We start from the raw sequence: 16,898 nt of genomic DNA, 5'->3' as shown, positions 1-16,898 counted from the left end.
TAGTTTTAGTGCATTGTGTTAAGATTTCGCGAGAAACATTGGATGAGAATGTAAGAAAATCGTTCCTTGCAGTGGTTGAGCACAAAGTTGATGGTGTTGATGATGCTTTAACAAAGCAAGTGAAAGGCATCACAATATATTGAGGACATTACAGTGTAGTGCTTTCAAGAGAACACTGGACTCTTATTATGCAAACTTTGTGAAAACTACACTTAACAGTTGACAAACCTCGTGAAAACTACACTTCACTGTTGGTACTACAAAATACTAATTATGACGTGGTTAAGGAACTATTAAAAAGAAACGGTACAGACCCATGTTGAATTTGCATGACAAAAGAAAGTTAATTGATAGATGGTGCTCCGCCATGAAGGTTGATGAAAATGACGATAAGAGGGGATTCAGAATTGCGTCCATATTCATGTTAAGGCCTATCTTGATGAGCAAAACATCGAAACGTTAGTAAATGTTATTCGTACAGCGAACGACTATTCATAGTCTCACAAAATGTCAATTGTCAGAAAGTCTTCCATTCGGCTGTTTCTACTAAAACGAATACAATCGCAGTCTCATGTGAACACTTCCGAATCTTACTCTGGCCCAGCTTTTAAGTATCCCACGTCTGACAACAATGATCAGAAATCTCCTTCTCTTCCTTTAAGTGCATATTACAAGGAGAAAGGGCATGCTATTTATTATTGCTACAGATTGAAGACAAGGCACAAGAAAAGAGAAAGAGCTTTAGAATGATTTTATATCTAAGACGTCAAGGCCACTCTGACGTATTGAAAGCATCACATGTTTTAGATCAAACAAACCCCAGCCTGATTTGATAATGGAAAATTATGAACCGTTCATGGCCAAAGGTTCTGTTTCTTATAGTGATTATGCCAAGCTTATCTGAATTAAAATATTTAGGGACACATGAACTTCCCAGATACGTTTATTATCAGATATTATGCCTTTATTTGACAAGGCTTCTTCTACTCAGAGTGTTCTTATTTAGGGATTAGAATGTGGCCTTATTAATATTCCTCTCCATAAGGTAAATTTGCCATCCTACGTGGGCTCAAGACCCTTAAAGGTCGGTATAATGACATCTTTATCCACCGAGGGTATTTGTTCATTAGTAGGCAATGACCTAGATCGAGCTGATTGTACAGTTAATAAAGCTAAGGCAAAAAGAGCTTGTGCGAATGATGTTGATCAGGAAAGTATTGCTTTAGATCTCCTGATACTGATCACAGTGATCGTAATTTTAATATTTATTCTCATTATTTTAATCAGGGCGACATCGACTTTCCCTCATTGTCCAACAGGAATAAGATCTTATTTGCATCAGAGAATAATTAGCGAAACTGAAGCCACAGAAGTTCCAGTTTCTTATTTTGTAAAACTTGGGATTATTGTTAGAAAACTGAGACCAACTTCAGACCAATGGTCCGTGCCCTATGAAGTTGGTGTTTGTAAGTCACATATATAGGAAATTTTTTGATCACATCTGTAATGCACATTGTACCATTTACTTAGTTTAGAGTGAGTTTTTACGGACTTGTCTTACATTTTAGTACATATTGTGGGACACGGTCAAGTTTAACCGATATAGTTAAGATCAAGTCCATTTCTGAATTATCTATGCATATAAGAAGAAAGTAACAGATACCATTTTTTATATGGCTCGATATTATGGGATTTTTTTCCCTCAAATTGTTACATATTTGCTATAACCCGGATCGATTTGTTATGTTAGAAAACCAAATTTCATTGGTCTAAAAAATGCCAGTAGACTTTTAATAAATCAAAAACCATGCTTAAGAATGCAATAGTTCTTTGGGGTCAAAATTTCCGTCAAACATTTAAAATGCTTGTTGATGCAAGTGATGTAAGGATTGGTGTATTATTCATTCAAAATGACAAAACTGATGTTGATCATGCAGTGTGCCTTTTTTTTTTAACAATTAAGCAAGCATCAGAGAAAATAGCCAGGAATCAAGAAGGAATGTTTGGTATTGCTATTGGCTCTGAAACACGTAAAAGTGTATAATACATCAGCTCCTACACCGATTATTGCATTCATTCATCACAACTCCCTTACTTTCGTACAGAAAATGAAAAACAAATCAGACATTCTTAAGATAGAGTTTGGTGTTACAAGAATACAATGTTGACATCGGGCACACCAACTGACACGGTAATCTAATTACAGAAACACTTTTAAATGTATGTAAACATCATATTAATTTCTATTTATTTTGTATCATTCATAAGATATCACCTGATGTAATTTGAACTATATGTATATTTGACTAATATGTAAAAGACAGCTTTATTGTATTGATCATTCTTTTTTTCTTTGCAAAAGGGTGTGTATAGCATATTTAATTTGTACTGTGTTGGTATTTCTGAATGATTATATGTTATATATTTATGTATGTATGTATGTATGTATCTATGTATGTGTGTGTGTGTGTGTGTGTGTGTGTGTGTGTGTGTGCATGCATGCGTGTGTGTGTGTGGCCTAGATTATTAACTGACATTTAGGCGTGCCTGACGAAATTGTGTTACTTTGTAAACAATGCATTAGATAGTTATTATTTCTCTATGAATTTAGATTACGTATTCAGATCATTAATAATGAAGGTAAATATGCACGAGTTTCAATTAGGACATTGGTAATTCCTTGTGTGCCTGCTGTTTTATATGTTCTTTGCTAAAGTTATTTTAAGAGACCTGATCCTATTTACAACTTATAATATTCTGGAAATGAATTTAGATGGAAAATTATCCTCAAAGCCCGGTTCTGTTATTGTGTTTAACGTTTTTGTACAATCATGAAATAAACAGAGTTTGGTTCTTCCACATCTTAACATCAGTCTTAGAGTAATCAATACAATTTGTGTTTTAGTTAATATTTGAGAGTATTTGTTTATTTAATTATTCTATATAATTACAAAGTACTCAATATATTTGTGATTAAAATAATTATTTTGGGATGATTGCGAATTCGTTAAACGATATCTTGCATTATATCAAGTTTATACATCAAGAATGTTAACATATCGCGACATGAAAATCTACTAGTACGTCAGCACGTTCAAAATTGGAATTCATTCGTATCAGCCTGGACTCCATACGTCAGGACTAGTGATAGAACGGTTAGGCCTATTTAGAATTTAGTTCACAAAACTCTATGTTCTTTTCAAAATTTCACTCTTTATTAAGGGGAAATAAAATATTTTTTAAATTTTACAAAACGTTTTCGTTTTCACACTTTTTGATTACTTAGTCTAGAGCAATAAGATCGTAACACTATATGAACGTTTTATTCTGCTATCCACAACATTTATAGGGGATGTAAGTCCAAAAGGATATTGTACATTACTCTTGGGATCAATATTTATTCAATAAAGACATAATACTATTCCCACTGGATTATGCATATTCTTCAACTAAAATCAGTTTTGGTTACTATAAAGTTAGTGAATAGCAAACTTTAGAGTGACACTGTTCAATTTATGTAAGCAAAATATTCTTATAGGAAATTGTAAGCTGTTCGGTGTACATTACCTAAAGCTTTACTACCGCTCACTCAGTCCAATATATTAAAGTTACACTGGCATAACGTTTCAGACTCTACCAGTATCCCACAGCTTCGCCACCATGAAACGAACCAGCACATGCCTAGCAAAGTTTCGAGCATGGATATATAACTAGAGCATGCCTATTATCAACAACTTTCCTAGCAATTTTCTGCAGCGTGTGTACAACTTGTCACAATACTGTTTACTATTATAACGAACGCGGATGACAAAATAGGCCTGGTGGATTAGAATATATTCCACAAAGTGTGAGATACTCAGGTCGAAGCGACTCAAGCACGGTTTTCGATATTTAAACAAAGACTGCACTCTAAACAAGGCAGAGGCAAAGTCCGCCGAAAACAAGACGCGTGAAGAGCTCAAAGACATGAAGAGCACCGTGTAGGAGGGAATGGAAGAAACTGTCGTGGTGTTGGTGTACTGAGCGGCAAAACTGCCTCTATCCATGAGTAAAATCCGCCATGCATATATGTCAAGAATTCCTAGCATGGAGTCCACAGTAAATGATCGAATTTGGAGTTGAGGTGGTCACAACGAGACTCTCCCACCAAAACTTTTGTCATAATAATAAAGGCAACAGTGGGTGTACCACGAGTACACAGGAGTAAAACCGGCGACCGGCAACGGATGGTTGAAGTTTCTAAAAAGTGAGAAGAGTTTGACGTGATTTTTCGGATGATGATCGACCTACCTCGAGGTCGCGGATTAAATATATCGCTGGCTTCAATGTGAGTCTACTAAAATTGACCCAATATTTACACATTTGTCAGCCTCCTGGTCAACAACCTGTTCATATTCGCCTGGGAGGTCATCGCGATGCAAACCTTTGTCACGTACCTACAATATTGACGCCATCGGCAAGAAGTTCAGCGCTATGTCGCCGCCCTAATGTCGATGACACCAAGGTGAGCTTTCACGCTAAGGATCGTAACCATCCGATGCCAAACAGATCGCAACGTTAGCCTACTATGATGGTGTCGCGCACTCGAGCCTGCGCATAGTTTTCGTTGCGTAAGTAGGTCGGGCCTTAAGACACCGTCCTCCACTAGAAAACCACATAGCGCCATCGTAATTCACTCTTACTACGGTGATGAGCCTCACTTGAGCTTCTCGTTTGTGAACTCAAGCACCAGTAAACGGGCCATTTCCAGCTATATGCATTACAGATTTGTCACGGCCGTGAACCACGGCGAGCTCCCGACCTTTGCCTCACCATGGCTGCCAGCATGCGCTTCATGCTGACAAACCAAACAGCCACCTCTTAGATAAAACATTCAACAATGGACTCTACATTAGCGTCAAACCTGCACTCGGCTGACGTAATAGAAGTAGTGCCAAAAATTACCTATCATGATGTCCCCTAGGCGCACAATACCGGTACGATGGAGGGGACATGATCCTCAACACGCTTTGCTCAATATGGTGACTGGCATGGTGACATTTTGCAAGGTCTGATCAGCACAGCCCCGAAGTAGGCGGTGGCACTATATTGAACAACGGTATCGATGGTCGAAGCCATAGTCTTGCACGACTTTAGCGACAAAAGGACTGCTGCACTTATAGACTAACAACTGTCCCACGGCAACAAGAAGCGTTAAAAGGTTTGCGGAGAAAAGTCGTCTTGACAGCGAGATGAAGCTACCGGACCATGCAGTCAAACGTGCCTGATTGAAAGGTATCCCACTCACCTGAGTAAAATAGGCCAGGGGTATCATACACAATAGTCTCCTTCTCTTTGCAAGCCTGCCCTCTGCATAAAGGCACTTGTGTTACCGGATCTTCTAGGAAACAGACGACAACAGCAAACTCAGAGGCGGCCAAGGTCACCCTCATCAACAATTTTATCGTGGCTCTGTTTGACAGAGCCAACTACATCAATGACAGCTATCAGGTCGGCGTTGCCACGAACATCCTTGATATACCCGTCACAGCAACTTACTACTCCCGTAGTGCGGAACTGGTGATGATGTTAGTGAAGGAAGTCACAGACAATGACAACAACGCTCCAGTACAATATTCTGTTCGTGGAAAAGCCCCCACCAAATCATAATGCCAATATGTCTATCCAGAAACAAGTTGATGTTTCTTCTAAATCTGACACAAACACTGCATCAACCACTCGACCTGAAAACAGATTACCAACGCCAGAAATTTATTCCGTGTTTTACTCGAATGCACCAGCAAATGTTGCTGGACACCAGTCATCCACGAGAAACTCAGAAATAAACATACCCGAATACCGGTCTCCTACGAGAAATGATGTCACTCAAAAAAATCCAGTAATCGTGCTCACGGGTAAGATTATCGACATCAAAAAGCAAATGTGGCATGCAGCCAGCCCAAACCAGGATAATATCTAATAACCCTTTCCAAAGAAATAACCAAATGTCACTACAGGACAATAGATACATGACATTTGAATCCTAGACTGTGGCTTAAGATGTGGTGATGAAAATACCGTGTCTCAAAAGGGAAGCTTCGAGAACTACATAGGTTCGGGAAAGAGTCTTAACTCTTTTCTCTATTAAATCTTCAAGGAACTTGTGAATACCCAGAGTACTAGAATTTTCAAGAATTAGTCTCCTTGCATTTAAAAAACGTTTAATTAAAGAAATACCGTCTTATATTTAGACATCTTTTAAATATTTTGACCAATTGCTACTTTAATATAAATTTCATATTTTCTAAATTTCTCTTCATATTATTTCATTTAATATTTTCGATTATGTGTTTCTCCCTAAGGAGATATTTATGTTAAAGACAATGTTATCTTCTTGTGTTTTTGCTATAAGAATCAATTCAATTGATTGAAAAATGTGTAATCACAATTCATTTTGGCTATTGGAATGAATAAAGACTATATCTTCTACCATGTGTCGAAATGGGACCTCATTCCCTCCCCAATGGACACCAGAGGCAGCGGACTGGGTTGGCATACATGGATATCGAACCCATCTTATTGTATTACGGTTAGACTCTCTCGTAACTGAGCTATCGCGGCTTTCCTTTAATCTGCATATTTACTTTATTCAATATTAATGTTATGGTCAAGTAAGTCATGGTAATATTATAGCAACGAAGCATTCATTATAATTAGTTAATAAAGTATATGAAAGGATTCACTGCAGAAACGCGTACCTTTCTTATATTAAATATCCTAAAATCGAACCTCTGATTTTGAAATTACATTGCAAGCCATAAAACGAGATTAAAACACAACTGAACTGCTCCCTTGTTCAACTAAGATAAGTGCAAAGATAACGCTTTTGCAATGATATTTATACGGACATGACAATTAATCTTATTTGGTGAGCTCTCACGTCAGTTTGAATTGCTGTCGCATGCAATGGCAAATACATTTGTAAATAAACCCCAGCCCTCTTCACGGTACGTACAGGAAATTGTGCCCAGTGACCTAGCGTCTCTTGTCAATATTTTTTGCGACATAAATATCAAAGACTATGTCCTGATCTCCTTTGAAGCAAACTTTCAATAGAAATCGACACTTTAAAAGGTGAAAAAAGAAGATAGATTTATTATTTTGTTAGTCAACCTGGATTATGCATTAGTTATCTATGCAGAGTCATGTATACGACACCAATGTCTCATTATATTGTTATACAAAGCCTGGCAAAGATACCCACGATGCGGCGAGTTATCGGCCGATCTTCTTGCTTTCAGTCTGTTTTAAGGTACTGGAGCACCTGATTCTCCAAAGAATTGGTCTAGACTTATCATAACTGTTGAGCAGGCAGGCTTCCGGCATGAGAGAAGCATTTGTAATCAAGTCCTTACCCTGAAAACGCTAGTTGAAAACGGTTTTCAGAAGAACATTAAAACTGAAGTTGTTTTTTCTTGATCTAACAGCAGCATGACACGGTCTGGCATGCAGGGCTGTTGTTGAAAAATTCCAGAGCATTGTCGCGCTGGAAAGTTGAGACTATCGAATTGTTCTCGCGACAGGCGCTTCAGAGTGCACATTAGATAGTGTTGCAGCTCGTAGAGGCGTCAGACTAATGGAATCCCGCAAGGGTCTGTTTTTCGCCAAGTTTGTTCAATGCCTATATCAATGATTTACCTCTAACGCAGTCGCGCAAGTTCAAGCATGCAGATAACATTGCACTCGAGACCCAAAGTCTCTCATTTACTGAGCTTGAGGGGGTATTAAACAAGGCTTGCTTCAAGAAATGGCGTCTACATCAAAGCGCAATAAAGACAGTCTCTAGCGTCTTCCACCTTAACAGTTCAAACGCGAACCGTGAGCTTTGCATCCTCCTCGATGGGTAGCAAATAAAACACGATTCGACAACAACATCCATTGAACTTGACTCTGGACAGATCACTGACATTCTACAACCACCTGAAGAAAACTGCAGCAAAATTTTCCATTCGAAACAACCTACTCCGCAAATTGGTTGTCTCAACCTGGGGCGGAATTTATTCGACAGCCGAGTATTGCGCTCCTGTCTGGGCTCGACCATCTCACACCAAGTTAACTGAAGTCCAGCTCAACACCACAATTCGCATAATCTCTGGAACTCTACGTCCTACTCCTTTACCATGGCTGCAGGTATTCAGCAACATTCTTCCTTCACATGTTTCTCAGGAAAATACGCGATCGCGTCGGTGCCAAGTAGGAGGCAGCACCCTCTCTGCTGCTATAAATCATTATTATATCAATAATGGCAAACATCGAAGAAAGCATATGCCAATAGATTAGCTCGAGAGCGATTAGAGGCAATAAAGAAATATCTTCCTGTTCGTGATTCTGTAAGACAAAAACTTCAAGAACATCAAGAATCACAAGCTGAATTTGCTAAAGGTACAGAACAGTTATTTAAACCCATTACAGCGGTTACTGAAAAAGCTATATGGGGAGATATTATGGATGAGGAGGAGAGGAAGCATCTTATTATATTACTGGTTAGACTCTCTATAACGGCTTTCCTTTAATCTGCAGATTTACTTTATTCAGTGTATGTTATGGTCAGGCAAATCATGGTAATATTATAGCAACGAACATTGAATTCAATTGCATTCAATATAATTAGTAAATAAAGTATATGAAAGGATTCCTTGGCGAAACGCGTACCTTTCTTATATTAAATATTCTAAAAACGAACCTCTGCAATTGAAATTACATTGCAAGCCATAGAACGAACGATATTAAAACACAACTGAACTGCTCGCTTGTTCAAATAAGATAAGTGCAAATATAATCAACGCCTTTAGCAAGGATATTTATACGGACCAGACAATTACTGTAAACTTATTTAGGGAGCTCTCACGGCAGTTTGAATTGCTGTCGCACGCAAAGGCAAATACATGTGTAAATAAACCACAGCCCCCTTGTCAGTACGTAAAGGCGGTTTTACTCAGTGACCTTGTGTCGCTTGTTAATATTTTGCGACAGAAATATCAAAAACTATGTTCTGATCTCCTTTGAAGCAAACTTTCAATATAAATCGACACTTTGAAAGGTGAAAGAAGAAGATAGATTCATTTATTTATTAGTCAAACCTGGATTATGCATTGGTTATCTGTGCAGAACCATGTATACGACACCAATGTCTCGTTATATTGTAATACAAAGATTGGCAAAGATACCCACAATTCGGCGAATTATTGGCCGATCTCCTTGCTTTCAGTTTGTTTTAAGGTACCGTAGCACCAGATTCTCCAAAGAATTGGTCTAGACTTGGAAAATATCATAACTGTTGAGCAGGCAGGCTTCCGGCCTGACGGAAGTACTTGTGAGCAAGTCCTTGACCTTAAAACGGTTTTTAGAAGAACCTTAAAAATGAGGTTTTTTGTGTGATCTAACAGCAGCATATGACACGGTCTGGCATGCAGGGCTGTTGTTGAAAAATTCCAAACAGTTCTCACGACCGGTGCTTCAGAGTGCATATCAGAGAGTGCTGCAGCTCGTAGAGGCGTCAGAATAATGATCTCCCACAAGGGTACGTTTTACGCCAAGTTTGTTTAATGCCTATATCAATGATTTACCTGTAACACAATCGCGCAAGTTCAAGTATGCAGATGACATTGCTCTTGAGATCCAAAGTCGCTCATTTACTGAGCTTGAGGGAGTATTAAACAAGGATTGCTTCAAGAAATGGCGTCTACATCAAAGCGCAATAAAGACAGTCTCGAGCGTCTTGCACCTTAACAATGCAAATGCGAACCCTTAGCTTTGCATCCTCCTCGATGGGTAGCAAGAAAAACACCATTCGACACCAACATATATTGACTTGACTCTGGACATATCACTGACATTCTACACCTGAAGTAAACTGCAGCAAAACGTATCATTCAAACAAACATATTCCGCAAACTGGTTGGCTCAACCTGGGGCGCAATTTATTGGACAGCCGAGTATTGCGCTCCTGTCTGGGCTCGATCATCCCACACCAAGTTAATTGATGTCCAGCTCAACACAACGATGTGCATAATCTCTGGAACTCTACGTCCTACTCCTTTAAGATGGCTGTCGGTATTCAGCAACATTCCTCCTCCACATCTACGTCTCCAGAAAGCAACCACAAAAGTGTTGGCTAAAGTCTCTGCCAGTGAGAAACTTCCACTGTACATGGACATTATCTCTCATCAAGCAGTCCGCTTGACATCAAGACGCCCAATCTGGTTAGGTTCGTTGCCGGAGGATATAACAGCCATTTCGGCATGGAATGTCAAGTGGTCTTCAACAAATGTTGTAAACCACTCCCTCGTAGTTGAGCCATCTGTCTTCCCTCCTGGCCTCAACCTTCCACGTCATCTGCGGACCACGCGGAACCGCTTTAGACAGGACAGGGTCGTTGTGCGGTCAACCGTGTCCAATGGGGAGAGGCCACTGACTCTTCATAAACGCTGTGGAGCTCTACAGACTATGTCATACACTGTGAACAGCTGTCCACTGATAACGTTCGCCGGTGGAATGCAGGCTCTACTACTTGCTGATGATGACGTTTTTAAATGGCTGAGCACACTGCACTCGATAATAATAATGCAGTAGAATTGTTATTTCTGTGTTTCACTTCAATTAAACGTAACTTGGAAAACTTCAAAAATAATTATATTCCATATAACGAGTGTATAGATCAGTCTGTTACTTACATATAAATAGTTGTTGACTGCAAGCCTCACGTTTATATCAGAGAAAAGACTGCGTTTCGAATCAGTTCCATTAAACCATCGTTTCGGGTGTTATATAATGCACACTTTCGCTACCTTTTGTACTAACGTTGCAGCCTTAGTAATATAATTATCTCTTACATGTCTAGGTTTTCTCTGAAATAAGAAACTGAGATCATCTTCCGCAGCTATTATACCCCAAAAATGTTATATAGAGAGAATAAATAGTAACGTTTGTAAAGTTCTCTCGGGACCTAGTATTTTTAGGCCATCAGATTAATTAACTATCAATATTAAACGTTACAATGAGGTTGGCATCTTAAAATGAAACGCATGACAAATTTTATTTTATTAACGTTCACCTTGACGTTGAAACGTGAAAAGACATACAAAAAATGCCAACAATAAATAAATAAATATAATTTTTGGTAATATAATGTTCCTAATTAAAGCTTATCTGCGCATATAACGATTACGATTTTAAAGGTTTAGTATTTTTACAACTCATATGATTACTGGAGATAAAATGGAATGAACGATAAGTATCATGCAAAAGGAATTAATGTTGAAATATATTCTCCATATATTAGACTCTACGAGGTTAGTTCGAATATCAGCATCCTTATCTTCAATAGGAAATGTGCGCTTTTCTTAAAATGGGGGTCCAGTCTCTTGTAGTTTCAGTCTTGGTTGATCACCATGTTGTGTATTTTATATCCGGTTTATGATTCAACTGAAAAGATATTCACTCAGTATATGGTTATTTCAAATATATCTTTCTCTTTTCTGTCTCACTAGTTTAAATAATGGCTTTGAGAATAATTTATCAGTGTTAAACAATGTCTTGATATGTATATTGGTTATAAACAGAGTTATATGATTATAAATTAGCATGCTCTTTATTATTATTATTATTACTACTATTATATGTTCATTATTTTTCTCCGTTAAATTTACATTGTCAGAATCGTGTACTATTTTTCGATAGTGAATACAGTTAAACTGCAAGTCACGTGTGTCTAAAATCGCATCGTGTATTAGGAACTACTATGCATCATGTAAACTCATGTCGTAGACGCTTTTGGTTGATTAGATTAGTTTATGAATGAACTAAACAACCTGTTTCGTCCATTTGAAAGTAGACATGATATAGTTAACGATGTAGACGAGTTCTGAGTTACAAACATAATTTTGAAACAAGCTAACGACTGAACTTGTTATTCGCAACGTCAACAACAAAAGTGAGAGACGCAGTAACTGAAAATACCATTCTGATAATTTGAAAAGTTATTTAGGAAAATATTAGCAAAAGGAATTTGTCACAGTATGACCAGTACTCTCTAGGGTCTATACAAATAGCGAAGAAAAGCATATTGAGGCAGAGGGATATCATATCTATCAGATACATACTATTTTGTAAGTTAGTCAATCACTAAGATTCGAGACAACTTTGCAACTGAGGGTTTTGGTTCGAAACTAAGAGCATCAAGGCCAATAAGCCAAGACGGCGAAAAATTATTTTTCCGCTAGCTAAATGGACTCTCACACAATAACTGCTTTCCCCGTTTAACTATTTGGATACACTGTTAGGCTACTAATAGATAACATACACTGTATAATACAGGAGATAACTAGGGTCTCCTCTACAGAGAGCATGCAAGTGACAGGATATACAAATGTCATCTTTAGCTGGCAAAAAGAATGGTAATACATATACGTACATTAATGCATATTGAACTTCACCAGAATGTACTTTTTAGTAAGTTCTGAAAATCCGAATGACATGATGCATGTCATGGTAAACCGGATACACGACAAAATTGTACTATAATTTCGGCTACATTTCGAGCTGAAATCACGTTCTCCTTGACGTACTAAATTGACCCAATAAATCCAATACATCACAAGTTGAAAAGCAGAATTGAGTTTGATCAGCAGAGAAACAAAATCCATCCATTCCGGACCAACTGGAAAACGTTTTTCAATACGCATTCATTCAAAATATGACTCTAGATTTTAATTTTAAGTAGAACAAAAGGAAAATTTTGAAATTAATGTCGAACGCGTCGCTGAGCGATTGCTATGCGCGTATTAATATTGTTAGTATGTATTGATGAATCTACGGTTGTGCGTTTATTTTGAAATTCAACATAAATTCAATTAATGTGTTTCTGAAGTGTATTCCTTTAGTATTAAGCCTTAGGTAGGAAAACGAAATTAGTATATAATGAAAGATTTCTGCATTTGTATGGGAAATTTTGAACTCGTTTTTCGGAGTAATACTGTACTCATAAGGTCGTACAGTATTACACCGAAAAAACTCTTTCATGTTTCCCATAAAAATGTAGTACCGTACATTCTTCTTTTTCTTCTTCTTCTTCTTCTTCTTCTTCTTCTTATTATTATTATTATTATCATTATTATTATTATTATTATTATTATTATTAAACGAATCCATTTAGAAAATTGTTGAGAATGTGTAGGTTGCTGTATGTATGTGAGAAGAGATAGTAGCAGAAATGAAAATGTTTTGCCTTTTGGCCCTTCAATACATGTATGTAAAAAGAGCACAACATCCATGAAGGAATTACAAATATTATGTAATCTGTGCGCAGTAATACAACAAAAAGTAAATATAATTTCATCATGTAAATAGAATATAATATGATAATTTTTTTAAATTAGTATTGGTTGCAATAAACAAACTAAGTCTGCAAATGTAGCACATGTCGTAATAAGACATATACAATAGACATCGAAAATAAACCCTAATATTAATAAAAGCAGGAAATGTTACTTCGTATGGATACATAATGGCATAGATACATATGTGGCAAGTAAATGTAAAGTGAAACGTCTGACGATTAATCGCACTCAGATCTTATTGTTGAATTTGATCTAATATATATGATCCTAAAATAACAAGTTAGATAATGTCATACTTTAATGTTAAGTTTAATATACAACTATAAACTCAGATCAAAGACTGATATTAAACAGGAATGAAGGAATTCGTTTACCAAATTCAATTTACATATACCAATATCTATTTGACCTAAGACGCAATAGAATGCTTTAAAAATCCCTAGACATGTTGACAATGTTGAAAATTCCATCAAATTGTAAACAAGCTCGATTCCATTATATTCTAGAATCGTAACCAATGTTAGACCTTGAACTAAAAGTTTAGTAAATATCTGAAAACATATGAAAAAGTCAGGTAAGTCAAAACGTCTACCCTCAGTATAGGGTAAAACGCAAGTATACAATTTAAATTAAATATGCATAACACTTACCAAAAATAAAAACTGATACATCTACCCTTCTTTCAATAGGCAACTGGTTATACCTGTTTAGAGGTGCAACTTTATGACTATTTTCCTGATATAAAGATGCAAGGTTTCATTGGCGGATCCAGACCGTGACCAACGTGGTGAGGAGTGGCAAACTACACTTTCACCCAACATTTGGATTTTCGTGGTGCCTTCCATCTAGATTCATGTGCCAACCGATGTTCCTATTCTCCGTCGATCCATAACCAGATATTGCCATTTCTTCAATAAATGACTATTTTTGGACCAGAGAACCGTCGATGGGATTATGTCAGACAGTCCAAGTTGCATTAATTGTTTACAGTTTCGACTGAGTAACATTGTCGACAAGATGTTTGACAGATTTATCATTTTCTCTCTAACAAACATCATCCAAACTTTATAAGCGGTTACTAGGTAACGTTTAGATCAGGATAGATACCGTTACACGCAAGGGGTTTCACTAATAAGCGAATCAAACAATTTCTGTGGAAGTGTGGCTATGCTAGTCGATGTTACCCTACTTCCAAGGACCTCTAGAAAATAGTCATTGTCAACAGAAAGGTTCTTAAATGCGCAAATGCTATAAACAATTTTTTCTAATCACTTAATAATCATAAATCACGAAACTTTAATAACTTCGCACTTACATTATTTTTCATGGCTTACATATGTATGAATCACCAGTAAGCCTTTCTCGGCTGAATGTTAGTACCTCATTCCATACAGTATAAAATACGATTTTAACATACATACATACATACATACATACATACATTCTATTCGACTGCAAGTGTATCAAACAGCTTTCTGAAGACACCGTATTTTCCATGTGTGCATATAACGTACTGTTACATGATGATATAGTGTATTATTTTTTAAAATCTATATATCCTTACGGTGCTACTTTAATAAAGATTCATACAATTATGCAGATTTGTTGTAGCATGATTACTGGCGGGCGAGTATACAACAACATCTAAGAAGAAATAAAATGCTCAGTATATGGGTAAAAAGTTTGTTTCCTAATATTGTTTTATAAACAAGCTAGATCTTGAATTCAAATATCAAAAAACAACTTTTAACTTACAAAAGAAGAGAAAAAGCAGGTTCGCACCAAACTTATATCCCCAACCATGGAAAAAGATAAAGTACACAGGTATATACAATATACTTACAGACATAAAAATAGACATTAAAAGGTGCTTGCATTAATCGTGCTATCCGACACATAAACGATGAAAGAAAACTATACATTACGAAAATAAGACTGTAATGAATTTCAGGTTACGATGAGAGAGAGAGAGAGAGAGAGAGAGAGAGAGAGAACAAAGAAATGATAGATGTTCAAAATGTACGGCAGCTGAAACGTTCACGTTGGATTGGCACACAGACAAATCCGAAAATATCGACAGGCGATCATGTCAACTACATATTTAATATTTTCCTACCTAAACACTTTCAAGTTGTATTTTTCTATGCATACGATTTATATCGCGCTATCTTGGAAATGGGAAGCAATATACAAATAATAAAACTGTCCAATTCAGGAAGCTGTTTGTCTTGTCTCAGTCATTGAAATATATACTAGACTGTCAGAATAACTGTCAATTAAATATAAAATATTGTAGGAAAGCCTCAAATTGAATCGCATTTATAACGATATTTTTGGGGCCTAGTGGTAACTATTTTTAACGTCTACTAAAACTTTGCCTTCCACCCCTTTGAGTTTGCCACTGCTGAAGAAATATATGAAAATGTGAATTTAAGATAATGTATGATATTATAAGTTCCTAGATATTAATGACAAAATAAACGTAAATTTAGGCTGACTACATATCTGGTTATATAGGACATGGACACGATTTCCATAGGGAGTGAATTATCGAACATGCAAAGCATTTTCTTTGGGATCTGTTTTACACCAAGTATCTGTTTAAATATGAAACAAATGAGACTGTTAGGTATCTTACTTCGTAGTGTATAAACATGAAAACAAAACGTTTCATTCTTGTTTCCAAATTATGGAAACCGTGCATGCATGAAATTAATTGTATAGATGACTTTTAGCATAAGATGCTTATGGTACAAATGAAGTTGTCTTGTGCTGTATTTGTTCAAAACTACCCTTCTCAGTCCATACAATATGTTAATAAGTTTTTGTACATGTCATGTCGTGGACGCACTAGTTTCCAATATGGTCCTTTATTAACACTAGAGACAGAATACTGAAAAAGTATACATATATTGAAATTCCTACTTAGAAGAAGTAAAATTCACTGTAAAATAAAACATTCTTTTATGCAAGTTTTATTTGGACCCATTTCGGTCATGATATTTAATGCAAAGCATATTAAACAAACAATCCGCAAGATATGTATTGGGATAACGCTGAGAATTATTCTCATTTACATCCAAAAGCACGGTCGGAAAAGTGTTGTGAAAGGTCATTGCTATAAGCCTACCCTTAACCCCGATTCCCGCGCCCCATGTTAACATTGGTGACATCATTATACAGTAAGGTTAATATAATTCATTATGTATGATATACCTTATGTAGCGAAACAGATAGAACTATGCTATGTAGATTCAAATCTATGGAAATTTTAATTATGGCTTACATTTTGCTTCTTTTCATTTTAGTACGTTTGGAAATACTAGGTATAAGTTTTATATATGACTTGTGTATCAAATACATTCTTTAGATTTTAGAGCAACTAATTTGTTATCTATGACTCATCTATCAATACCTTCATGTTCTAATTCCAGAGTCCCTGCTGGGATCAGATTACAAACAACATCGTTTGCTCCTGATGTGTCCATGGTTTCGCTCTAACGGACGGTTGTCCAAAGAATA

General features: G+C 36.6%; 1 protein-coding gene across 1 annotated transcript in view; it reads right to left on the bottom strand.

The window, feature by feature from the left end:
* Positions 1-16,898, bottom strand: part of LOC149780980 (uncharacterized) — an 18,950-nt gene extending 2,052 nt beyond the window's left edge. Inside the window, exon 1 of the mRNA XM_089936257.1 lies at positions 16,792-16,898. Coding sequence (XP_089792383.1) covers positions 16,792-16,864 — 73 coding nt within the window. The 5' untranslated portion in view covers positions 16,865-16,898. The remainder of the gene's footprint in view (positions 1-16,791) is intronic.

Source organism: Sinohyriopsis cumingii, chromosome 16, assembly GCF_028554795.1.
Source record: "Sinohyriopsis cumingii isolate HCF-2022 chromosome 16, ASM2855479v2, whole genome shotgun sequence".
Lineage (NCBI taxonomy): Eukaryota > Metazoa > Mollusca > Bivalvia > Unionida > Unionidae > Sinohyriopsis > Sinohyriopsis cumingii.
The sequence above is the reverse complement of the archived record's forward strand: the minus strand, read 5'-3'. Positions and strand labels throughout refer to the sequence as shown.